Source organism: Schistocerca gregaria, chromosome 5 (assembly GCF_023897955.1).
Source record: "Schistocerca gregaria isolate iqSchGreg1 chromosome 5, iqSchGreg1.2, whole genome shotgun sequence".
NCBI lineage: Eukaryota > Metazoa > Arthropoda > Insecta > Orthoptera > Acrididae > Schistocerca > Schistocerca gregaria.
Genome location: NC_064924.1, coordinates 644,505,927 through 644,531,806, shown reverse-complemented (window position 1 = coordinate 644,531,806; position 25,880 = coordinate 644,505,927). Strand labels below are relative to the sequence as shown.

General features: G+C 43.1%; 1 protein-coding gene across 1 annotated transcript in view; it reads right to left on the bottom strand.

Annotated features, from left to right (window-relative positions):
- LOC126272467 (neuronal acetylcholine receptor subunit alpha-10-like) overlaps positions 1 to 25,880 on the bottom strand; it is a 172,503-nt gene that overhangs the window by 99,882 nt on the left and 46,741 nt on the right. The window contains exon 3 of the mRNA XM_049975345.1: positions 6,339 to 6,386. Within this exon, the coding sequence (XP_049831302.1) occupies positions 6,339 to 6,386 (48 nt within the window). The remainder of the gene's footprint in view (positions 1 to 6,338; positions 6,387 to 25,880) is intronic.

Sequence of the window (25,880 nt, the reverse complement as noted above, 5' to 3'; positions counted from 1 at the left end):
AGGTGTTTGCCCAACTAATAATACCACAATTTGATAACAGAATCTTACTGGTTAACGGTGGACAATATCGAGAGAATATGTGCAGTTAACATCTACATCTACTCCATACCCCGCAAGCCACCTGACGGTGTGTAGCGGAGGGTACCTTGAGTACCTCTATCGGTTCTCCCTTCTATTCCAGTCTCGTATTGTTCCAGGAAAGGAAGATTGTCGGTATGCCTCTGTGTGGGCTCTAATCTCTCTGATTTTATCCTCGTCGTCTCTTCGCGAGATATACGTAAGAGGGAGCAGTATACTGCTTGACTCCTCGGTGAAGGAATGTTCTAGAAACTTCAACAAAAGCCCGCACCGAGGAGCTGAGCGTCTCTCCTGCAGAGTCTTCCACTGGAGTTTATCTGTCATCTCCGTAACGCTTTCGCAATTACTAAATGCTGCTGTAACGAAGCGCGCTGCTCTCTGTTGGATCTTCTCTATCTGTTCTATGAACCCTATCTGGTACGGATCACACAATAGTAGGCAAAACTCAAGCAGTGGGCGAACAAGTGTCCTGTGACCTACTTCCTTTGTTTTCGGATTTATTTCCTTAGGGTTCTTCCAATGAATCTCAGTCTGGCATCTGCTTTACCGACGATCAACTTTATATGCTTATTCCATTTTAAATCACTCCTAATGCGTACTCCCAGATAATTTATGGAATTAACTGCTTCCAGTTGATGACCTGTTATATTGTAGCTAAATTATAAAGGATCTTTCTTTCTATGTATTCGCAGCACATTACATATGAGTTTCAATTGCCATTCCCTGCACCATGCGTCAATTCGTTGCAGATCCTCCTGCATTTCAGTACAATTTCCCATGGTTACAACCTCTCGATATACCACAGCATCATCCGCAAAAAGCCTCAGTGAACTTCCGATGTTATCCACAAGGTCATTTATGTATATTGTGAATAGCAACGGTCCTATGACACTCCCCTGCGGCACACCTTAAATCACTCTTATTTCGGAAGACTTCTCTCCATTGAGAATAACATGGTGCGTTCTGTTATCAAGGAACTCTTCAATTCAATCACACAATTGGTCTGATAGTCCATGTTCTCTTACGTTGTTCATTAAACGACTGTTGGGAACTGTACCGAACGCCTTTCGGAAGTCAAGAAACACGGCATCTACCTGGGAACCCGTGTCTATGGACCTCTGAGTCTCGTGGACGAATAGCGCGAGCTGGGTTTCATACGATTGTCTTTTTCGAAACCCATGCTGATTCCTACAGAGTAGATTTCTAGTGTCCAAAAAAGTCATTATACTCGAACATAATACGTGTTCCAAAATTCTACAACTGATCGACGTTAGAGATATAGGTCTATAGTTCTGCACATCTGTTCGACGTCCCTCCTTGAAAACGGGGATGACCTGTGCCCTTTTCCAATCCTTTGGAACGCTACGCTCTTCTAGAGACCTACGGTACACCGCTGCAAGAAGGGGGGTAAGTTCCTTCGCGTACTCTGTGTAAAATCGAACTGGTATCCCATCAGGTCCAGCGGCCTTTCATCTTTTGAGCGATTTTAATTGTTTCTCTATCCCTCTGTCCTCTATTTCGATATCTACCATTTTGTCATCTGTGCGACAATCTAGAGAGTGAGCTACAGTGCTGTCTTCCTCTGTGAAACAGCTTTGGAAGAAGACACTTAGTATTTCGGCCCTTAGTCTGTCATCCTCTGTTTCAGTACCATTTTGGTCACAGAGTATCTGGACATTTTGTTTTGCTCCACCTAACGCGTTGACATGACTACCAGAAACAATGCAATTATAATAGATGAGTGACGAATGAACTCGGTCGGCGTAACTACTGTTCGGGTGTCCCTGAAAGTGATGTACGCTGAACCAGCGTAACGGCATTGCGGTAGTGAATATCTTATCTAGATACGTTTGCTTATGTTGGACTTGATCCTGTTAGAGCTCACCAATATTAATTTTTAAAGCAAAATGTGAACTGTAAATAAGACGCAATGCTCTGATATTTGTAATTACTGCTTGGTCCCTGAAATTTAGTCTTAATTTTACGAGAAAAAGCTTTTTAAAACCAATAAATTATAGTGCACAATGTAGACTGAAGTGATCAAAGTGACGTGGTAGCGATATGCACGCCTACAGATGGAGGTAGTGTCGTTTACACCAGGCATAAATGGCACGGCACTGACGGAGCCGTCGTTTATAGTCAGGTGATTAGTGTGAAATGGTTTCCGATGTGATTATGGCCGCACGACGGAAATTGGCGGACTACGAACGCGGAATGGTAATTGGAGGTAGACACGTGGGACATACCATTTCGGTAATCGTTGGGAAATTCAACAACCCGATATCAACAGTGTCAAGAGTGTGCCGAGATTACTAAATTACAGACATTACCTGCCATCACGGACAACGCAGCGCCCGACGGCGTTCGCTTAACGACCGAGAGCAGTGGCGTTTTTGTAGTGTCGTCAGTGCTAAGAGACAAGCAAGAAATCAATGTGGGTCGTACGACGAACGTATCAGTTAGGACAGTGCGGTAAAATTTGGTGTTAATGGGCTACGACAGCATACGACCAGTGCGAGAGTCCTTGATAACAGCACGACATCGTCTGCAGCGCCTCTCCTGGACTCCTGACCACATACATTGGACTCTAGACGACTGGTAGACCGTGGCGTCGTCATGTGAATCCCGATTTCAGTTGCTAATAGCCGACGGTAGGGTGCAAGTGAGGAGCAGCTCCCACAAAGCCATGGACCCGAGTTATCAACAAAGCACTGTGCAAGCTGGTGGTCACTGCACACACCCCGGCAACATCATGTGGACCCCTCGTAGCTTGTGTTGTCATCCGTTACGATTACTATTGTGCTGGTGACACACACACATAACCCTGTCGTCTTCAGGTAAATCTGACCCTCAGCATAATCTTCTTCCTTTGCTTCACTGATGGCCCCCAAAAGGTTTTAGTAATACACTACTGGCCATTAAAATTGCTACACCAAGAAGAAATGCAAGTGATAAACGGGTATTCATTGGACAAATATGTCATGCTAAAACTGACATGTGATTACATTTTCATGCAATTTGGGTGCAGAGATTCTGAGAAATCACCTCTGGCCGTAATAAAGGCCTTGATAGGGCTGGGCATTGCGTCAAACAGAGCTTGGGTGGCATGTACAGGTACAGCTGCCAATGCAGCTTCAACACGATACCACAGTTCATCAAGACTACTGACTGGTGTATTGTGACGAGCCAGTTGCTCGGCCACCATTGACAAGACGTTTTCAGTTGGTGTTCGTGCAGATGGTTGTTGTCTTGCATACGTCCCCATCTGATGACTCAGGGATCGAGACGTGGCTGCATGATCCGTTACATCCATGCGGATAAGATGCCTGTCATCTCGACTGCTAGTGATACGAGGCCGTTGGGATCCAGCACGGCGTTCCGTATTACCCTCCTGAACCCACCGATTCCATATTCTGCTAACAGTCATTGGATCTCGAACATCGCGAGCAGCAATGTCGCGATACGGTAAACCGCAATCGCGATACGCTACCATCCGACCTTTATCAAAGTCGGAGACGTGATGGTACGCATTTCTCTTCCCTACACGAAGCATCACAACAACGTTTCACCAGGCAACGCCGTCAACTGCTGTTTGTGTGTGAGGAATCGGTTGGAAACTTTCGTCATGCTAGCACGTTGTAGGTGTCGCCACCGGCGCCAGCCTTGTGTCAATGCTCTGAAAAGCTAATCATTTGCATATCACAGCATCTTCTTCCTGTCGGTTGAATTTCGCGTCTGTAGCAAGTCATTTTCGTGGTGTAGCAGTTTTAATGGCCAGTACTGTAATTTTGTTCAGTGTATTTTCATATATTAATTTGGTTAGTTTCCATAATGAACTTTACCTATTTTTTATTCTTCAATCACTCCAGACCCAACAATTTCTCTGATAACATTTACGAGGCACCCCGTCCGAGGCCTAACATAAGCCCTCAGCATGGTGTTGAAATCGGTCAAGCGATGACAGTTCAACGTAATTTTAACACAGGTCTGTTCCGTTTTCGTCAGTTGTTTGACGTTGCAGTAGAATGTCCCCATCTCCGTTTTGTTTTAGTTACTACACTGTTTTTAGCCACCATCAGTTTCTCTTTACCAATTCCAATCCTGGGTTTTTATAGACTGTACATTTATCATTTATGACGAAGAAGGCTGAGAACTTTGCCTAGCTACACCAACTCTTACTCTCTGGCGTTCTGTAAAAGCTCGCTATACCATACGACATATCACTGTAACTAACCATCTTCCGGTATGGAATCACAGATCTTACTTATTATATACGAACAGACCCCTTCCTTATAGGGGGTATTCCATTCCTTCTTTATTGTAGACTGTACATTTATCATTGATGACGACGAAGGATGAGAACTTTTCCTAGCTACGCCAACAGTTATTCTGTAACAGCTCGCAATAGCAAACGACATAGCATTGTAAGCAACCATCTTCCGGCATGAAATCACAGATCTTATTGTATACGAACAGACCCCTTCCTTATTGAGGGAATGTGATCCACAGCTGGTTTCCTAAGCAGATGCATAATACTTTCTTCCTTATTTAAATCTATTCACTGTGCAGTTTGAAAGTATCTCAGATAACTTCATTTCCCCATTGGCACAGCATTAATTAATAAAAAATTTTGCACAGATGTACAGCAGAAGATGCAACTTAAAAGTTGCGAAACCGGTTGTGTGTGTCTCTAATTGACTTCAGTAAATGCAGGTATTGTGACCTGTTGTGCTTTTAATTCAGTTGTGTGTTTTAAAAGTTATGGCAACTGTCTGTAAAATTCTGTGTTATACTATATGAATGATCAGTCAGCTGTGTATAATTACGGTAGTTGTGGCTGCCCTTATTTTAAAATTATCTCATACCTGTTTAGTCAAGTAAGTGCCAATGAAATACCTTGCCTTTTGATGATATATGACTAACTGTAAGCTGCCAACTGCCTATTCTCGCGAACTCATCACATTATCACGACCCAATTCTGTTCATAAGTGTTCTACAGTCCTGGGCTGCTTCAGTGGAGTCCAATAAACTGCCAATACTTCTCATAGTTGAGTGAGAAATTGCTGCGGAAGATCGTCGGTCCACTGTTCGACACAAACAGTATGAATGGAGAATCAGACACAACTATGAACTAGAGTAACTGTACCGAGATGCCAGTATACAGAAGTCATAAGATGCAAGTGACTAGAGTGGCCTGGACATGTGGCTCGGATGGAAAGATACAATTGGCCACGGAAGCGTTTGGATTTCATCCCCACACGCAGGAGAATCCCAGGAAGACCAAGGAAAAGGTCGCGGTATGGCCTCTATGAATACCTGCGACTGATGTGGGCGGTTGGCGGGTGGTAGCGATGTGTAGAAGACAATGCAGAAGGAAACCTGTAGCAGCGACCACTGTGTTGGGCTTGATCGCGTAAAAATAAAACTAAATTAATTCTGCCAGAATTTTAAGGTTAATCTATGTGCAATTTAGATGTTTATCCCAAAATAATCGTACTACCCTCCACACTTCAACTTTGACGTACGTTTCCAGTTGCTGCACCATTTCATTCCAAAACAGTGGTGCATCTGTTACCCGTACCACAGTAGAACTGTGACAGCGTGAAACACAGAACATGTACTCGTTTCTGACACTCTCGTCATGCAGTGGTCTTCTTGAAGTCCCTTCGGAATAATGAATTTCGTGAACTGAAACTTATAGGCATAACACTATGGTACACTTACCATCAGTCGGCCAGAGTGGCCGAGCGGTTCTAGGTGCTTGTCTGGAACCGCGCGACCGCTACGGTCGCAGGTTCGAATGCTGCCTCGGGCATGGATGTGTGTGATGTCCTTAGGTTAGTTAGGTCTAAATAGTTCTAAGTTCTAGGGCACTGATGAACTCAGATGTTAAGTCCCATAGTGCTCAGAGCCTTTTGAACCATTTGAACACTGTGCAGCAATGTAGCTACCACCACTGCATTTATCGGATACGGACCGTGAACAAAAGGTACATGAGGTTAGCGCGTGGCCACAAACATATAGACGGCAACTTTTCCCTCGCACAATACGAAAGGGATAGAACATCGTTAATATTTTCAGTAAACTTCCGCCACGGAGTGTGCAGTGCCTTGCGTAGTATAAAGAGCGACATTGAAATCCACCAATAGTAGTCCGGAGGCTTTTCAGGGATGGTTTCTGAATACCTTGGTATAAGAGGCACTTGGTCTCTATTGGCTAAGTATAGAGTAATAATGGCAAGGAACCATTTTTGAACTTACCATCAGTATCCACGTATTCACTTGCAACGATTCGTGGTAATACTCGTTCTGTAAAAAAATAAAAGTCTTAATTAAAATATGGCATTTAAGTACATACATGACAATATTTAATTTCACATCTTAAGCATGCAGTCACAAGTAGATGAGTAATTTTTTAGGTTAGGCTGGCATCACATACAAATGCCTGGAGCGTCTCATCGCTGTCGAGGGTAATTTGAGGGCTGCGCAGAACAGTTACAGGGTCCACCAACCTACTGTCCAGACGTACAGTCGTCATTTCGGCGATGTGTTCGCCTTCCCAGACGATAACGCACAGACTCATCGTGCCCAGTTCGTGGAACCTGGAATCAACTACGAGGAACTTCAATAAGTAACGCAACACATTCTTTTCTCGGCCAGTTTCGGTGGAATTTATGGTGGGACATCGTGGAATATTCCCGCTTCAACCCCTGTAGTTCCGGCAGGAGACGGTGCTATATGCCTCCGTCAAAATGGGCTCTGTAACAGAGGTGTCTTCTAAGCAGAGAGCTGCCACTGAGTTCCTGTTGGCGGAACACCAGAGCATCGCAGATATTCATAGGCGCTTGAAGAATTTCTACGGAGACCTGCCAGTGAACAAAAGCACGGTGAGTCGCTGGACGATGTGTCTGTCATCATCGTCTGAACGTCGCGCAAACGTGTCCGATCCCCCGCGAGTCGGTCGGCCGCACAAAGTTGTGACTCCAGTAATGTTGGAACATGTGATAAGATTAGATTAGATTAGATTAGTTTTTCGTTCCATAGATCCGTGCTGACGAGATGCTCGTGGATGTGAAACATGTCAATTTTTTTAAGCTGAAATAACAATACTAATAGGATGAATATATACATCATTTGTTTCTATTAAAAAATTCCTCAATGGAGTAGAAGGAGTTGGCCACTAGTAAGTCTTTCAGGCTCCTTTTAAACTGATCTTGATTTGTAACTAAATTTTTTTACGTTTGCTGGAAAATTATTGAAGATGAGTGTTCCTGAGTAGTGGACCCCTTTTTGAACTAAAGTAAGTGCTTTTAAGTCCTTGTGCAAATCATTTTTGTTCCTGGTATTGTATGTATGGACTGAGCTGTTTGCTGGAAAAAGAGATATATTATTTAGGACAAATTTCATTAAGGAGTAAATATACTGAGAGGCAATAGTTAGTATACCCAGTTCTTTGAAGAGGTTTCTACAGGACGTCCGTGAATTTACTCCACAAATAATACGTATTCCACGCTTTCGGACTCTGAAAACTTTTGTTTGACTTGAAGAGTTAACCCAAAATGTTATACCATATGACATTATGGAATGAAAGCAGGCAAAGTATGCAAGCTTTTTCATTTTTATGTCGCCAGTGTCTGCTAACACTCGAATTGCAAATACAGATTTGTTAAGGCGTTTCTGCAGTTCTGTGACCACACTCAATCGAGGTTATCGACGGATCACAATCAATGATCTTGCTGCACAACTGGACGTCTCTGTCGGTAGTGCTCACACACTTTCGTACACCCGCTGGGATACTTAAAAGTGTGGACCCGCTGGGTTCCACACCGCCATACAGAAGACAGCAATGAAGGACCATCTGTGTGGAGTTGCTTGCGCGTTACCAGACTAATTGTGACAACTTTTTGTCGTACGCTGTCACAGGCCATAAAACATGGGTTGATCACTTCGAACCGGAAACAAAGCAGCAGTCCATTGAGTGGCGCCACACCACCTCTACTCCGAAGAGAAAGTTCAGAGCCGCACCCTCAGTTCCTAAAGCCGTCGCCACACGGACCGTGCTGTCGAACGTTAACGTTGAGCGAGCCAAGTTCAGCGTGCTGCTGAACGCTCAGGAACGATGCGACTTGTGCACACGGTACGTGGGCCACAACTGAGTATATGCGATCGCAACGCACTCCAGCGACAGTTGAGGGATGCTTCTAGTTCGTATACCACGCTGTTTACTCAACGGGCGCGCGTAAAATTCCCACGTTAGCTCTATTAAAACGCATATTTCCTCCATCGTCCACGAAAGGGAAAGTACCACGTCCAATCAGTAATGACAGAGACATATAATAGTTCCATTACAAACAGTGCGGTACAAATTTGAATACTTCTCCGCATAAGATAAACATTACTTCATCATTCCCACATTTTAGTAAAACCCCAACGTCAATCTTACTTGATCACTGTTCCTACCCAGTAGCAGAATCTTTGCAACGCGTGAACTACGAAGCGTAAAAGAGAAAGGAGCAAAATAGCTTTACACAAGTAGCGCAAGGTGTCTTGTAGATCAAGCCAATCGAACAAAGTCACCCCTCAAAAAAAGGTGAACTTGTGTTTACATAACATCAAATATTATAGTCTATACTTATATTAAACTAATAATAAAGTATCAGAACGCAATAAAAACGCGAATGTTAGGAAAAAAATGTAATTGTGACAGGACTCTATACCGGACAGAGGCTCTGCTCATTACGTTTTTTTTTTTTTTTTTTTTTTTTTTTTTTTTTGTAATCTCATTTTGTTCATTATAGTTCGTTGTAATTGTTCGTGGCGGACGTCCCCTGACGCCCGTTGAAGTTTATTCTTGAGCCACTCATTTTTTTTTTTTTATTGTAGAGGGGTGCTAACCCTCTGTCCAAACACGCTGAGCTACCATGGCGGCATACGCTAAACCAACTTCTAACATTTTTGTTGCAGATCATAGTATCTTACTGCTTCGTAAAAACCGTAATCGTAGATATGTTACTAACGGAAAGGTAATTATAATAAATTGTTCCAAGAACAATTCATTTTGGGTCGATCTCCACTGTGTTGCTGCCTTCAAATAGCCTACTCTCATTATACGCAAGTTACAATAATTCTTTTGACACGAATATGATGTGTCTCATTATTTTATTGGAACGAATCACACAGTTAACAACGGGGTTCGCAGTGATTCTCAATTTTCTGGTGCTCGGAATGCCATACATAGATGTAGGCTTGAAATTAATGCCAATATGGCGTCTCAAAACTCTGTACTGAAGGAAGATGGCGTGCTTGTGACGTATGTGGCGTTGTGCCATCTCATTGGTCAACGCTCAGGCGCACGCTCAGAACATCTGACATGCCAGATATTGCTCTGCACGTTCGGAAAGACTCCCGAACGTGCTATTCCACGCCATGACGTCAGAAACTCGGCACGCTCAACGTTCGGATGCACGGTCCGTGTGCCGGCGGCTTAAGGCCATGCGACAGTGTTTTGCACTCTATTTGATGGTCCGCCCACATGGTCCAACGATCAACTCTGAAGTGTGTTGTGCTACCCTTTGGAAATTGAAGAAACGTCTCCAACGTGTTCGTCGCCACAAAAATGCAAACGAACCTCTCTGTGAGAAAGCAATACCTCACACAAGTCTGCACATCCGATATCTCACAAAACTTCATTGGCATGTTATTCCTCGTCCACCCTGCAGGCCGGATCTGGCACCTTCCTACAGCCATCTAATGAAATATGCACTCCGCTGAAGACAGTACGTGGCTGATGGGAAGGTTATCGATGTAGCAAGACGTTACGTCTGACGTTTACCAGTGGAGTGGTACCAAGCGGGCATGCACGTTCGTCCAGTAAGGTGGCGTAAGAGCGTTACATTGAACTGCAGTTATTGAATCGTCGTTCGAGCCGCAATTCACGGAATCGACAGAGTTATTTCCCCCGTGGTACACAAAAAAGGTCCGAACGCTGTTGCAGAGGCAACGGAAAAAGCATGCGAAGTTCAGAAGAACGCGAAATACCGAAGATGGGCTAAAATTTACAGACGCGCGAAATTTGGCACGTACTTCGATGCGAGATGCCTTTAATAGGTTCCACAACGAAACATTGTCTCGAAATTTGGTAGAAAATCAGAAGAAATTCTGGTCGTATGTAAAGTACACAAGCGGCAAGACGCAGTCAATACCTTCGCTGCGCAGTGTCGATGGTACTGTTATCGACGACTGTGCCGCTAAAGCGGAGTTCTTGAACGCAGTTTTCCGAAATTCCTTCACCAGGGAAGACGAATGGAATATTCCAGAATTTGAAACACGAACATCTGCTAGCATGAGTTTCTTAGAAGTAGATACCTTAGGGGTTGCGAAGCAACTCAAATCGCTTCATACGGGCAAGTCTTCAGGTCCAGATTGTATACCGATTAGGTTCCTTTCAGATTACGCTGATACTATAGCTCCCTACTTATCACTCATATACAACCGCTCGCTCACCGATAGATCTGTACCTACAGATTGGAAAATTGCGCAGGTCGCACCAGTGTTCAAGAAGGGTAGTAGGAGTAATCCATTTAACTACAGACCTATATCATTGACGTCGGTTTGCAGTAGGGTTTTGGAGCATATACTGTATTGAAACATTATGAATTACCTCGAAGGGAACGATCTATTGACACGTAATCAGCATGGCTTCAGAAAACATCGCTCATGTGCAACGCAGCTAGCTCTTTACTCGCACGAAGTAATGGCCGCTATCGACAGGGGATCTCAAGTTGATTCCGTATTTCTAGATTTCCGGAAAGCTTTTGACACCGTTCCTCATAAGCGACTTCTAATCAAGCTGCGGAGCTATGGGGTATCGTCTCAGTTGTGCGACTGGATTCGTGATTTCCTGTCAGGAAGGTCGCAGTTCGTAGTAATAGACGGCAAATCGTCGAGTAAAACTGAAGTGATATCAGGTGTTCCCCAGGGAAGTGTCCTGGGACCTCTGCTGTTCCTGATCTATATAAATGACCTGGGTGACAATCTGAGCAGTTCTCTTAGATTGTTCGCAGATGATGCTGTAATTTACCGTCTAGTAAGGTCATCCGAAGACCAGTATCAGTTGCAAAGCGATTTAGAAAAGATTGCTGTATGGTGTGTCAGGTGGCAGTTGACGCTAAATAACGAAAAGTGTGAGATGATCCACATGAGTTCCAAAAGAAATCCGTTGGAATTCGATTACTCGATAAATAGTACAATTCTCAAGGCTGTCAATTCAACTAAGTACCTGGGTGTTAAAATTACGAACAACTTCAGTTGGAAGGACCACATGGATAATATTGTCGGGAAGGCGAGCCAAAGGTTGCGTTTCATTGGCAGGACACTTAGAAGATGCAACAAGTCCACTAAAGAGACAGCTTACACTACACTCGTTCGTCCTCTGTTAGAATATTGCTGCGCGGTGTGGGATCCTTACCAGGTGGAACTGACGGAGGACATCGAAAGGGTGCAAAAAAGGGCAGCTCGTTTTGTATTATCACGTTATAGGGGAGAGAGTGTGGCAGATATGATACACGAGTTGGGATGGAAGTCATTACAGCATAGACGTTTTTCGTCGCGGCGAGACCTTTTTACGAAATTTCAGTCACCAACTTTCTCTTCCGAATACGAAAATATTTTGTTGAGCCCAACCTACATAGGTAGGAATGATCATCAAAATAAAATAAGAGAAATCAGAGCTGGAACAGAAAGTTTTAGGTGTTCGTTTTTCCCGCTCGCTGTTCGGGAGTGGAATAGTAGAGAGATAGTATGATTGTGGTTCGATGAACCCTCTGCCAAGCACTTAAATGTGAATTGCAGTGTAGTCATGTAGATGTAGATGTAGATTTCTTCTAAAGTTTCCACAATTTCTAACGATGTATTGATTATGATTTGAATGAATGTCCAAGAAAATAACTAATAAGATCGAGCCGTGTGCAGCAGCGATGTTACCGCCGCCAGGATGGGTCACCTTTCCGCTTGTCTGAGCACAGCGCGCGGTAGCGCCATATACTGGGCCGTTCGGGGAGCGAGGGGTAAGCTGTAGCAAGCAACGCCTTAAGTGCGCGTCATTTACGACGACGGCCGAGTTTAGGTTCGTTCTGCGCATCTGACGTCACAAAGCACAGTCAGCCAATGAACAGAGAGCGACGTTGCCAGAGCTCGACTGCAATGCAGAGCACGGACGATTGTCTTCATTTTTAGAAACGTTCAGTCATAAATAAAATAACTGAACAAAAGTAATGTCTTCATAGCAGACTTTCTTTTATAGAAAGTTTGGAAAAAGCATTCTTTATACCAATTGCTTCATATTCTATTAATTAATTAAATCAAACAAGCAATAAGCCTCCTAATTCAGGAGATAGCAAGGAAAGGTGTTTGTATCATTCTGACTAACCGCTTTTTCGCAATTTCCTATTGTACTTCGACAAAACGTACTTCATTGTCATACCAACAGTGTTTGTTAGTATTTTGCATGACATGTTAAAGTCCTCCGGGAGTTCTACTTATTTGCGAGCTGCGTTAGCGTAATGGTTAAAGTATGTGGCTGCTAAATGAAAGGTTCTAAGTTCAAACCTTAATTTGTGCTTAATATTTTCTTTATTTAAAAACAATATCGAAGTGTCTTGCTTCATGAATTTTATTCATTTGAATGTCTTTTTTTTTTAAATTTCTAGTAGCAACTAAAATCGACTATATGGAAAGTATACGCTTTGGACTTTTACCTCTGCAAACTCTTCAAAATTTCGTGAAATGCTTTATTACATCTAATGCTGCACAATAACTGCGTTGAACATCGAAACAAAATTAAGTCATTTATGGGGGGGAAGGTATCAGTCAAGAAGATGTGTAAAAATCAAATTTTTGTGCCAAATAGTTTTTGTGGAATCGAATGATAAAGTGAGATAAAGCAGTCGAAACAAAATGTGTCTGCACAGGCGAGCAGTGCAATGATGACAAAATGGCACACAGCGCGGAATGCGGGGAGCACGTCTTTGTAGCAGCGAAAGGGTTAATGCGGCCATGGTGGCTTTACTTCATAAACTACGCGCTCCCCCCTAAACGTAAGTTTGCGAACTAAACTATACTATCGCGCTGTTTCTCTTGGCGCGTACAACTGGCAACGCAGCAATCTCCCACGTCTGGGCGGGCATGCGCGAGCCGCTAAGATAAAAGAATGGAACTACAGCAGTAACGTCGTTTGGGAAGTGTGGCAGACAGTACAGGTGCCATGAGAGGCAGCAGGAAGAGCACATCTAAAAGGGGCTGTTTACCCGGGTGACGGCGCCGTAGCAAATATCACCGGAGTGGAAGCAGTCACGTTACTGGGAAGCCGTTGGTGTATTTCACTTCCTGCGTGTCTCCTGGCAACGGGATCTGCGGCGGCTGGCTTCGTCGAACAAGCAAGAGGGTAAGGGCCTTGCTTGTGCTGTAAATGGTGGCCGGAATCGACTACTGGGTTCTGTGCTGTTGACTTCATTTTCTTGGCCGGCCGTTGCTGCTCCTACTGAGTATGTCCTCGAATGTGTTAATTTCAACTTGCTTAGTACGCAAGAAGGGCGACAGAAGCGTCTGTGGTAACTAACGGGGAATATCTCTACTCTCTGTCACTGGCAAAATTTTTGCAAGAATCCTTTTAAATCGCCTCCAGACACTTTCAGAGACTATACTACCTGAGTCTCAATCCGGGTTTCGACCATCAAGAGGGACAATTGACATGATTTTCTGTGCACGACAACTACAGGAGAAGTGCAAGGAACAGCAAAAGCCTTTACTACTTGTTTTCTACGATCTAGAAAAGGCCTTTGATAGAGTTCCCAGAGAAGCCATGTGGCTGGTCTTAAAACGCTTCGGCTGCCCTGAACATTTTGTTGACTTAATTGAAGCTCTCCACGACGATGTGAATGGACAGGTCCTCTGCCAGAACGAAACAACTGGTGAATTCCCAATAACAAGTGGGCTTAAACAAGGATGCGTTCTGGTACCAACATTATTTGCATTCTATCTGGCAGCTATGCTTTACGAGACGTCCGTAAACAATGCAGGAATAGAACTAAAGTACAGGTTCGATGGAGGATTATTCAACCAGTCCAGACTCCATTCAAAAATGTTCACCAGTACCACTCGTGTGACAGAGATGCAGTACACTAATGACAATGCTTCTCCAGCTCATTCACCTGCAGAGTTGCAGCTGTCAGTTGATTCCTTCAGCAGGGCATACGAACGATTTGGTCTCTCCATCAATATTCCAAAGACAAAGGTGATGGCGCAGCCAACTCCTAGCTCCTCCGTTCCTGATTTCAGCATATCCATTTATGATACACCCTTGGAACAAGTGGACCATTTCCTCTACCTAGGAAGTATATTGTTATCTAACTGCTCATCTGGAAAAGATGTGGAGAATAGATTATGTGCTGCCTATGTATAATTTGGACGTCTTAGAAAGCGTGTCTTCCTGAATAAAGATCTAACACTGTACACCAAACCGTGGTGTACAAAGATGTAGTCATTTCCACCCTGCTATATGGTTGCGAAACCTGGACGTTATATTGCTGTGATCTGAAGCAACTAGAACGCCTCAACCAACAGAAGCTAAGATATATCATGAACCTGAAATGGGATGACTTCATATCCAACACAGCTGTTCTTTAGAAAGCCAAAATGTATAGCATGGAAGCTCTTATCATTGGGCATCAATTCAGATGGGTCGGACATGTCCAGCGGATGAAAAATGCCAGACTTCCACGCCAAATGCTGTACAGCGAAGTGAGCACAGGTAAAAGGCCACGAGGTGCCCCTCTCAAACGTTATAAGGATCACTACGAGAAAATTCTGAAGAACTTGAATATCGTTCCGAGTAACTGGTCCACAAAAGCAGAAGATCGAAGTCGCTGGCGCTGAGTTACCTCAAATGCTCTTCAAAACTTTGAGCTGGAACGTCGAAGAATGGAGAATGACAAACGCCGGAGACGTAAACTCCTCCAGGCTCAGCCACGTGCTCCACCTTCAATCAGCTGTAATGTCTGTGGCCGCCTGTTCGACGCTAGGATTGGATTGCTAAGCCATCAACGACACTTCCACGCCTGAACAGTGACAAAGGAAATCTCAGGGGAGAAATGAAACCTCGGATATGAGTATCAGCCGACGACGACGAGTACGCAAGGTTCTAGTGAGAGCTGTATGTGATGGGATGATTAACATTTACTAGAGCCTGGAGTGCTGATACATTCTGTTTGTAGATTGCTACTGTCAGTGTTAACCACCAGTGAAAACAGTTTGGCTGGTCCTTGTATAAGTGCCTGCTGGTTTTTTTATTTAAATCACACGAGGGAGTTAAGCTGGCCAATTGCTATAGATGTACATGTATAAAATTTTTCCCTGGGTGTATTTTGCAGCGAGTTGTAATAACATTACTGTTACGTTTCTATCTGAAGTCTTAGTATGTCTGAGAGACACGTGTCTCACTCCAAATGAGTAGTTTCATAAATTCTTACAACTTACTGAGAGGCCAGTTGTCATTGTGTGTTTAAACAGTTGGAAACTGCTTATGTTAATGAAAGTACAAGAATTCCTTCAATGACAATATGTGGATATGGTAATTAATTCTGATTCAATCACAGATTTAAGTGTGATTATTTGTTGTTAAGTCGCCTTGTGTATTGCGTCGGGGGGGGGGGGGGGGAGGGGGGGCGGTCGCGAACGATATCTACATCCATACTCCGCAAGCCTCCTGGTGGCGTGTGGCGGAGGGTACCTTGAGTACCTCTATCAATTCTCCCTTCTATTCCAGTCTCGTATTCGTGGAAAGAAGGATTGTCGGTATGCTTCTGTGTGGGCTCTAATCTCTCTCATTTTATCCTCATGGTCTCTTCGCGAGATATACGTAGGAGGGAGCAATATACTGCTTGATTTCTCGGTGAAGCTATGTTCTCGAAACTTCAACAAAAGCCCGTACCGAGCTACCGAGCGTCTCTCCTGCAGTCTTCTACTGCAGTTTATCTATCATCTCCATAACGCTTTCGCGATTATTACATGATCCTGTAACGAAGCGCGCTGCTCTCCGTTGGATCTTCTCTATCTCTTCTATCAACCCTATCTGGTACAGATCCAACACTGCTGAGCAGTATTTAAGCAGTGGGCGAACAAGCGTACTGTAACCTACTTCCTTTGTTTTCGGATTGAATTTCCTTAGGCTTCCAATGAATCTCAGTCTGGCATCTGCTTTACCGACGATCATCTTTATATGATCATTGCATTTTAAATCACTCCTAATCCGTACTCCCAGATAATTTATGGAATTAACTGCTTCCAGTTGCTGACCTGCTATTTCGTAGCTAAGTGATACGGAATCTATCTCTCTATGTATTCGCAGCACATTACACTTGTCTACATTGAGATTCAATTGCCATTCCGTGCACCATGCGTCAATTCGCTGCACATCCTCCTGCATTTCAGTACAATTTTCCATTGTTACAACCTCTCGATATAGCACAGCATCATCCGCAAAATGCCTCAGTGAACTTCCGATGTCATTCACAAGGTCATTTATGTATATTGTGGATAGCAACGGTCCTACGACACTCCCCTGCGGCACACCTAAAATCACTCTTACTTCGGAAGACTTCTCTCCATTAGATTGCACGCTAGTTACTTGCATTTGATTTCGTTTTATCGGGACTTCTGCTGTTTGTTTTGGTAGTGGGTGTGGGGTCCTTGGTTGCGTCCTGCTTGTGCATCCCCCCCCCCCCCCCCCCTCTGCCAGCGCCTCCCGGCTGGTAGTGTATCTAGTTCACTCGCGGCTTAATATATAAGTAGCCTTACACACATAAGATAATAGCTTTGTACTGCTTAGCTGATGTGCTGTAATGAATTATTGTGTTTCTCGTTACTTAAGGCAGATGTTAGTCTGTTGTAATACCCACTAGTTCTGGGATTTTTCGTGCCTATTTGTGACCGTTGCTGCTCCCGTTTGGGGGTCCATGCTGAGCCTGTATTGGAAACAGCTGAGTGAGCGGGCGTCCGCTTCTGGGCATAGTTTGTTGAATCCCACGAGGTTTCGTGGTCGCTCGAAATTTTATATTTTATGTCCTACATTGTAGGGTGGCTGCCATTAAAGTGACGTGGTTGTATGCCATTGTATCTGATTTGTTGTTGCCTGTACTCTGCATTACTTTGGTAATACCAATCACAGCAGTAACGAAAGACTACATTTCCCTCGTTAAATTTTAGTAAATTGTTCTTCAAGTTGATCATAGTTTTTGAGTAAATAATTTTTAACTCATTTCGCTAAATATGTAATAGGCCATAAATAGCGAGGTTTATTAATGTTTAAATTTTGTAGTTACTTGCTCTCTCCTAACTGGTAATTTTAAAAATGTGTTGATGTTTTATTCGTTATTTGTCTTGTTTAAATGTGCCAAATAAATGTTCAATGCAACTGATTGCCTGATGTGTCACGTGGTCCAGTCATACCACCCCACAGCCTATTGTGCTGAGCTTGTGTCTTTGTGTAAAAGTTGAATTCCGTACTATGCTGACACATCAAAGACGCTCAGGAGAAGTTATTGATTTCGATTTTGTGGTGTGCGTACTGTAAGACCGTCAGTACACACACCATCAGATTATAACTAAGTAGGCGAGTCTCAGCAATATGTCTCGTGGTCTTATCGTGGCGTGTTTATCTTCTGCCGTTAGGTCAGACGATAGATATGCCACTTGCACGCTTAGAGCAGCAGATTGATGATGACCAACTTTAAACAGAACTTGATTATTTTTCACACACATTCATTAAAATAATAACAAGCATAAAAATTACTTAACATGGTTCTGGATGCTATTTACAATTGACTATCTGAAGTTCCTTTGGTATTGGTACGTTAATCTTATTCTCACATATATCTCTGATACTTGACGAAAGTGTCTGGATACATTTATCTTCATGGCTATGTACAGGAATATGGTAATCGTATTGGGCGTAGACTGAAACTTGACAATATACTGGTACAGACAAATGTAGAACTCGTACAGACTGGTACAGACTCGTACAGACTGGTACAGACTCGTACAGACTGGTGCAGATAAGTGCAGACTGACTAATCGGAGGTCTGTACACTCGTTATAATACCACGCGCGTTTTTGTATCACTGCGCGATGTGATTCGCGAGGAGAAAAGGTTCTACATTAGCAGCAATCTCATTGCCTGAGTTACATATTAATACGCGGGTCGGCGGAAGCAGAATTTGGTACATCTCTATGGCAGCGCCATCTTGTAGTGCGGAGACGGACGAGCGATGCGCCTGCTCTGTTCTGCTTAGTGGGGCGCGCTCTAGAAGGAAATTTGTGTACGCGCTGACTACGCGGTACTATGTACACAACAGATTTCACGTCTGTAACACGCTCTTCACATTTCATCTTTGCAAGGTTGAAAACATTAATTGGATTCCACGTTACTGTGGAATTATGAAACTTGCACAAAGACAGATGCTATTAGCAAGTGTATTCCAAGCAATCACAAAGACAATCAATTCAGTTTTATTTCCATTATTGCTCAGTGACACGACAGAGGCAACTGCTAATTATTATCGATATTAAATGACTTGCAAATTCAGTCGAATAGTAGCCTAACTGTGAACAATTGTCAGAGAAATTATCACAGGAAACTTAAATTCGGTTTACAAACTACAACCACCTTGTACTGTGATATGTTTACCAACGTGCCGTCAAGCGAGGACATGTGCCCGCGTGTTGCACATGGACTGTCTGCTACAACTACGATTGAGGTGTAAATTTCTCAAGCCGCCTGGCGAGCTAAGAATTCGGCAAATTACAACGTTTAAAAAAAAAAAAAAAAGACTTGCAGTCTGTCTTAGCACCTACAATTTCGACATTGTGTTTCCTTCGGTGTATTATTCCCGTATAGAAATAAAATTCAGGGTAGGTTTCGATATCCTGGATTGGACTGTTTCCTTGTGAGTCGTGGTTCTGGACGAACCTTCATATGGTGAGAGGTGGGTACACATGATACTCCCAGAAACTTTGTCGAAAATGATCTTTTACGAGGTCCAGGTGTTGTGGTATGGGGAGGTATGAGGTTTCATTGGCATCCCGACTCCCACATCTCTGAATGCGGCGCACTCGGCATTTAACGTTGTTGTTAAAACTGTCCTCCTGTCAAATGTGCATCTTTTCAGGGGTGCATTTGGCCCTGACTTCATTTTTATAGATGATAACTCGCGATAGCGTCGACCAACGCTGGTGAAGAACCTTTGGAACGCAAGGATATTTCGCGAACTGACTGGCCTTCACATTCCCCCGACTCATATCCCGTCGAGTACATGTCGGGTGCGTTGGAGAGACGCATTCCAGCACGTCCACATCCACAGACGACCTTTCACCAGCTGTCAACCGCGATGGTCGTAGAAAGGAACTTCCTGCCACAAGCACTCCTTACCAACCTTATAGCGAGCATCGGAGCGCATTACATAGCATGAATTTCTGTCTGTGGTGACCACACGCCCTATTAAGAACCACAACCCTCCTTTATAATGTCCAGGGGACCATCATAAATTACGGTGATTTCAGTGTAATCACTGTGTTTTAACGAAATATCTCATTTCTGTTCGTCTCATTGAGTCTTTCAATTACCTTCTATAATGTACTACATAATACTGTACATACTATTCTAGTAGCATCTTTATTCATCCGTAGATCTCTGTGCTGTGTATACACACACACACACACACACACACACACACACACACACACACTGGTGATCTCTGGGCCATTTTCTGTACTGCAGCTTCCCATTTGCAATCCTGAAAAACTGAGTCAGCATCCCTTTGTAATGAGTGAGATGTTGATCTCAGAAAGAGGAAGAGGTATATACATAGGTTGGGGCTAAGTTTTTCTAGAAAAGGAAAAAATAAGGGAAAAACATAGTGTGAAGGCGTTATGTGGAATGCTGGATGTCTTATAATCATTATTATTTATTTGTATAAATTTTTTTAACCAGACCCCTACTCTGTTTTGTCAAAGTAATCCTTCAATATATAAAATGTACCGTGTAACAGGTACTTTTTAGCTGCCTTTTTAAATAAGTGTATTTTTGCAATTTCTTTAATGACTTTTGATAATTTATTGTACAGTTTTATTCCTCAGTAGAAAATGCTGTTTTGAGTTTTATGTTTATTTTTTCATGGTAAATGTAAGTTGAGTCTTGCTCTTGTTACATGAGACTTTAGCTAGAACTTCTGTTAATTTATTGAAACGTGTCCACACTAACACTGGGAGATCTATACACACATAAAATGATTAATTTTTTTGTGATATCAAGCCTCATTAATAAAATAGACGATATTTCAATATATCTGTCTTCACTTCATGTACAGAGGTCATGTCTTGATTTGAACTGTGTTCCTTTTCTGATATAAATGCATGTTCCTCCACCCCTTGAAGCAGTTCTGCAGTAAGAGTTTGCCCTTTCATACAATGGTAATTCTCCATATAGAATTTCTGTGTCTCTACACCAGTGCTCAGTAACACAAACTACTGTGCAGTTCAAAGATTTGCCCTCAAATTTCAGTAGCTGTTTTATTTTTTATTTATTGCATGTATTGATGAAGGACTGTTAAATCTGTGAAATGCTCCATGTTACCCTTTCCAACTGTTTGTTTTTCTTTGTGACATCTGGTATGTGTGATATTCAGAGTGCTAAAATCTGTCTTGTGAGTGATTGTTTTAGTATTTTTTAAACTGCTGGAGATACTTTTTAAGCAGGAGAACTTGTTGTCTGGATTTATCCTAAAAAGACTTACTTTTCCTACCAATGACAACAGGTATTTGAACATGTGTGGCCCAAGACCCACCCCCTATACTTTCATGAATCAGCTGTACCAATCAGCCCTTCCCAGTCTTGTTTAGGTGTAGGCCATGTCTAGTGAAACCCCATCCGTTGATAATCACGACGGCCACCAGAGAAACATGAGAAAAGTTGACTGCCCTCAGAGGCATCCCTAACCCCACATTGATTTGCCTCACAGCTCCATCAAGGTGTGGTCGATCTCGGAACGGATGAACAAAGTGTACGTTGGTGCCATGAGTCAGGGAAGCTATCTTGTGCAGGCCACCACCTATGTCATAAGCCCCATCCCTGTCCAAATTGTTTCCTGCCCCACTCACTATCACTACATGGTCCTCTTTTGTAAATTCCTTACATAAAGACTCTAGATCCTCTATCACATGACTTAGTCCTGCATTTGACTTGAAGATACTGGTCACCTGGTACGCTGCCCCTAAATTTTCCTGTAACAGAGGGCTACACTTCGCCCATGGCTACTACCTAGCAGCAACACATTATTCTTCATAACACTAGGCTTCTTGGCCTCAGGTGAAGTGTGCTGCACATTTCCTCCTCGTCACACCTGAGGCTCTTCTCCACTTAACACTGGCAGTTGTAGATACCTGTTTTTGGTGTTGATGATAAAACTGTAAAGATCGCGTTCCCTTTCTTCCTATCCTGCTACCAGATGCCAGTTCCCAACCACCCCCTCTCCCCATCTCCCTTGATCGTTATGAGTTGCTTCCTCCAATTGCGCCTGAAGGGCACAGATTTTCGTTTCCTGTTCCCAAAGCAAAATGTTCCTACTGCATACACTGCTGTATCAGGAGAGAGCCTCTTCTCCGAATATTCTCCCCGCTGCATCTTCCACAGTGAAAATATTTCCAAGATTGGCAACCAATCCCTCTACACACTACCCTACAACAGCTCCCACATTTCTCAATCACGGTCAGTTTCTAAAGAATAATTAAGTTTAAATGATGTTTTAAATGTGTCAAGGACGGGAGATTGGCTGTATGTAAACACAAAAAACGACACAAGGGTCTTATGTGTGGTTGTTGTTGGTTTTGTACTGATTTAGAGATACAATGACAGAAGAATGAAGTAGTAATTACTTTGCGTTTAGATAATTTACGTTATGAAGCGTGTTTGGTCAATTTTTAAACGTTTATAGCTCGGAAAATTTAGGCCTAGATCGCATCTATCTAACAAGTAAACAGTACTGAATGTGTTAGTTACATACGATCTAGAAACGTTTAATTAGACACTATTGCGGGAATAGACACTGATGAAACTAGTAGCTGTCTTTTTTTAACGAATTTCACGCTATCAAGAAAACTTGAATAGAATTTCTTGTGTTTGTCACGCAAAATTTTGGGTAATGTCGCGATTATCGGGACTTCAGATAACACGAAGTTTTTTCAAGAACAAGCTCCGCTGGGACGCAAATATTTAGTTGTATGACAAGAACAGACACTACAGCAAGTATACGAAACAAGGAAAATTTAAATTTGACACTATTTCCTCTTAAATAAGTTCTTTTGGTGGACAAAGAAAATACCTGCGATCTCACTCGGCGGCCATCTTGTATGCAAACACCAAGTAGCAGTTCTTTCTATTTTCGGTCGAAGTTTCAACGAGCTATGTTACCTGATAGTGTCACATCATACGAAAGTTACTTTGTCCTTAAAGGGAAGTACCAGTGAAATTTCAAGCCAATCATAAAAAATCACAGGGGGCTGAAAATTTGCTTAATGATATATCTTGGCATCTTGAATTAAGTGGGTAAATCCAATTTGCTAAACAATTTATTTTTACACTTTTCGATTTTTGAGTTATGAAATAAAATTATTTTTTCACACTCTTATGTGGAGTTGTTGGTTATCACGGAATGTATTCCCAAGAAAGTTTGAGCCAAAAATGTTTAAAATTAATGGAGGAGCAGTATTTTTTCGTTTCAGTCATTTTATTTTTTCTAAGAAATTAATTGTGACATTTTTAACATTATATACAAACGAAAAGTGTAGATGAAGTATAAAAATTTGGTTTCTACACTCCTGGAAATTGAAATAAGAACACCGTGAATTCATTGTCCCAGGAAGGGGAAACTTTATTGACACATTCCTGGGGTCAGATACATCACATGATCACACAGACAGAACCACAGGCACATAGACACAGGCAACAGAGCATGTCAATGTTGGCACTAGTACAGTGTATATCCACCTTTCGCAGCAATGCAGGCTGCTATTCTCCCATGGAGACGATCGTAGAGATGCTGGATGTAGTCCTGTGGAACCGCTTGCCATGCCATTTCTACCTGGCGCCTCAGTTGGACCAGCGTTCGTGCTGGACGCGCACACCGCCTGAGACGACGCTTCATCCAGTCCCAAACATGCTCAATGGGGGACAGATCCGGAGATCTTGCTGGCCAGGGTAGTTGACTTACACCTTGTAGAGCACGTTGGGTGGCACGGGATACATGCGGCCGTGCATTGTCCTGTTGGAACAGCAAGTTCCCTTGCCGGTCTAGGAATGGTAGAACGATGGGTTCGATGACGGTTTGGATGTACCGTGCACTATTCAGTGTCCCCTCGACGATCACCAGAGGTGTACGACCAGTGTAGGAGATCGCTCCCCACACCATGATGCCGGGTGTTGGCCCTGTGTGCCTCGGTCGTATGCAGTCCTGATTGTGGCGCTCACCTGCACGGCGCCAAACACGCATACGACCATCATTGGCACCAAGGCAGAAGCGACTCTCATCGCTGAAGACGACACGTCTTCATTCGTCCCTCCATTCACGCCTGTCGCGACACCACTGGAGGCGGGCTGCACGATGTTGGGGCGTGAGCGGAAGACGGCCTAACGGTGTGCGGGACCGTAGCCCAGCTTCATGGAGACGGTTGCGAATGGTCCTCGCCGATACCCCAGGAGCAACAGTGTCCCTAATTTGCTGGGAAGTGGCGGTGCGGTCCCCTACGGCACTGTGTAGGATCCTACGGTCTTGGCGTGCATCCGTGCGTCGCTGCGGTCCGGTCCCAGGTCGACGGGCACGTGCACCTTCCGCCGACCACTGGCGACAACATCGATGTACTGTGGAGACCTCACGCCCCACGTGTTGAGCAATTCGGCGGTGCGTCCACCCGGCCTCCCGCATGCCCACTATACGCCCTCGCTCAAAGTCCGTCAACTGCACATACGGTTCACGTCCACGCTGTCGCGGCATGCTACCAGTGTTAAAGACTGCGATGGAGCTCCGTATGCCAAGAAAAAATGGCTGACTCTGGCGGCGGCGGTGCACAAATGCTGCGCAGCTAGCGCCATTCGACGGCCAACACCGCTGTTCCTGGTGTGTCCGCTATGCCGTGCGTGTGATCATTGCTTGTACAGCCCTCTCGCAGTGTCCCGAGCAAGTATGGTAGTTTTGACACACCGGTGTCAATGTGTTCTTTTTTCCATTTCCAGGAGTGTATAATACCGGAGAGGAATTTAGCTACAATTGAATTACTACGAAGTTATACAATGCCTGGCCCAGTATGAAGGAAAAATCAGTAAAAGACGATTTGATACGTTTGGTGGCAAGTGTCACGGGACAACTGAAGGACACTACGGAAAAAAAATGCCAGAGTATTTTTAAAGCAGCAATATATAGGTATAGAGGTGTTATAAAGGTACGTACAACCATACTTTTCGATATGATTGACATTTTACAGCTGCAATAGCGTCAGATAATTTATTATTTACAGAGTACTAAAGATGCACTATGTCATTTTGCTTCTGCTGACAAAAATCCTCAATATTCACGCTACTCGAAAGGACAGTCAACATAGTGCTTTTATCAGTCAGTATTGGCAAAAGAAATTGAGTATGGATCTCATGCTTCTAATATAAAAACACCAGTAAATCAACTTTGTTTAGACAATATACTACCGCTTTATACCTGTTTAACTGACGATCCACTATTAACACGATATGCTGGATGTCTAACTCAAAACGTTAATGAGAGTTTACATGGTATTATATGGAATAGGCATCTCAAAGAGACCTATGTTTTTGCAGTGAGAGTAAAAGTAGGGGCTTCTATCAGTTTTGTGAATATAATGTTGGATCTGACAGAGTTCTTTCAGAAATAATGACAAAATTTGAACTTAAATGCGATTATGTAGCATCACAAGCATCAGAAAGAAGGCACAAAGTAGCATCGCAGCACGATGAAGTGAAAATACAAAAAAATTCGTCGAAAAATTAATTTTGCCAAACATCAAGGAGAAGAAGCAGTATCCGAATGTGATGCTAAACCTACGGTGCCGCATTGCTTTGATGTAATGGCGTATTGTTCACTAATATGCGGTGCAAATGCCATGTGATATATAAACTGAAAATATAGAAAACAATTTTCAAACGTATCGAGTCGCCTTTTTTTCTTTTTCATTCATACTGGCCAAACATGGTATACTGTCGTAGTAAATCTATTTTACGCTAAATTCTTATCATGTATCATAAAAAGAAAGTTTTGTAATTTATCTACAATTTTTGTTTGTATATAGTGTTAAAAAAGGTCACAATACTTCAGTTTCTCACAAAAAAATCAAAATGCCAAAACAAAATATTTTACTGCTCCGTCACTTCTACACAATTTTGGTTCAAATTCTTTTTGTGAAGACAATCAGTGATAACCAATAGCTTCACGTATGGGACTGAAAAAAATAATGATTTTTTCTACACTCAAAAATCCAAAAATACGAAAAAAGTTTTGTTTAGCAAATTAGCTTTATTCAGCCTGCCAAGATATGTTATAAACAAATTTTCAGCTCCTTGTGATTTTTTTACTATCGGATCAAAATTTCACCGGTACCTCCCTTTAAGTCTTTCGTGCCAATATGTGTGGTACTCGTTGTTTAAATAATCCCACATGCAGGTAATTAACATTGCAG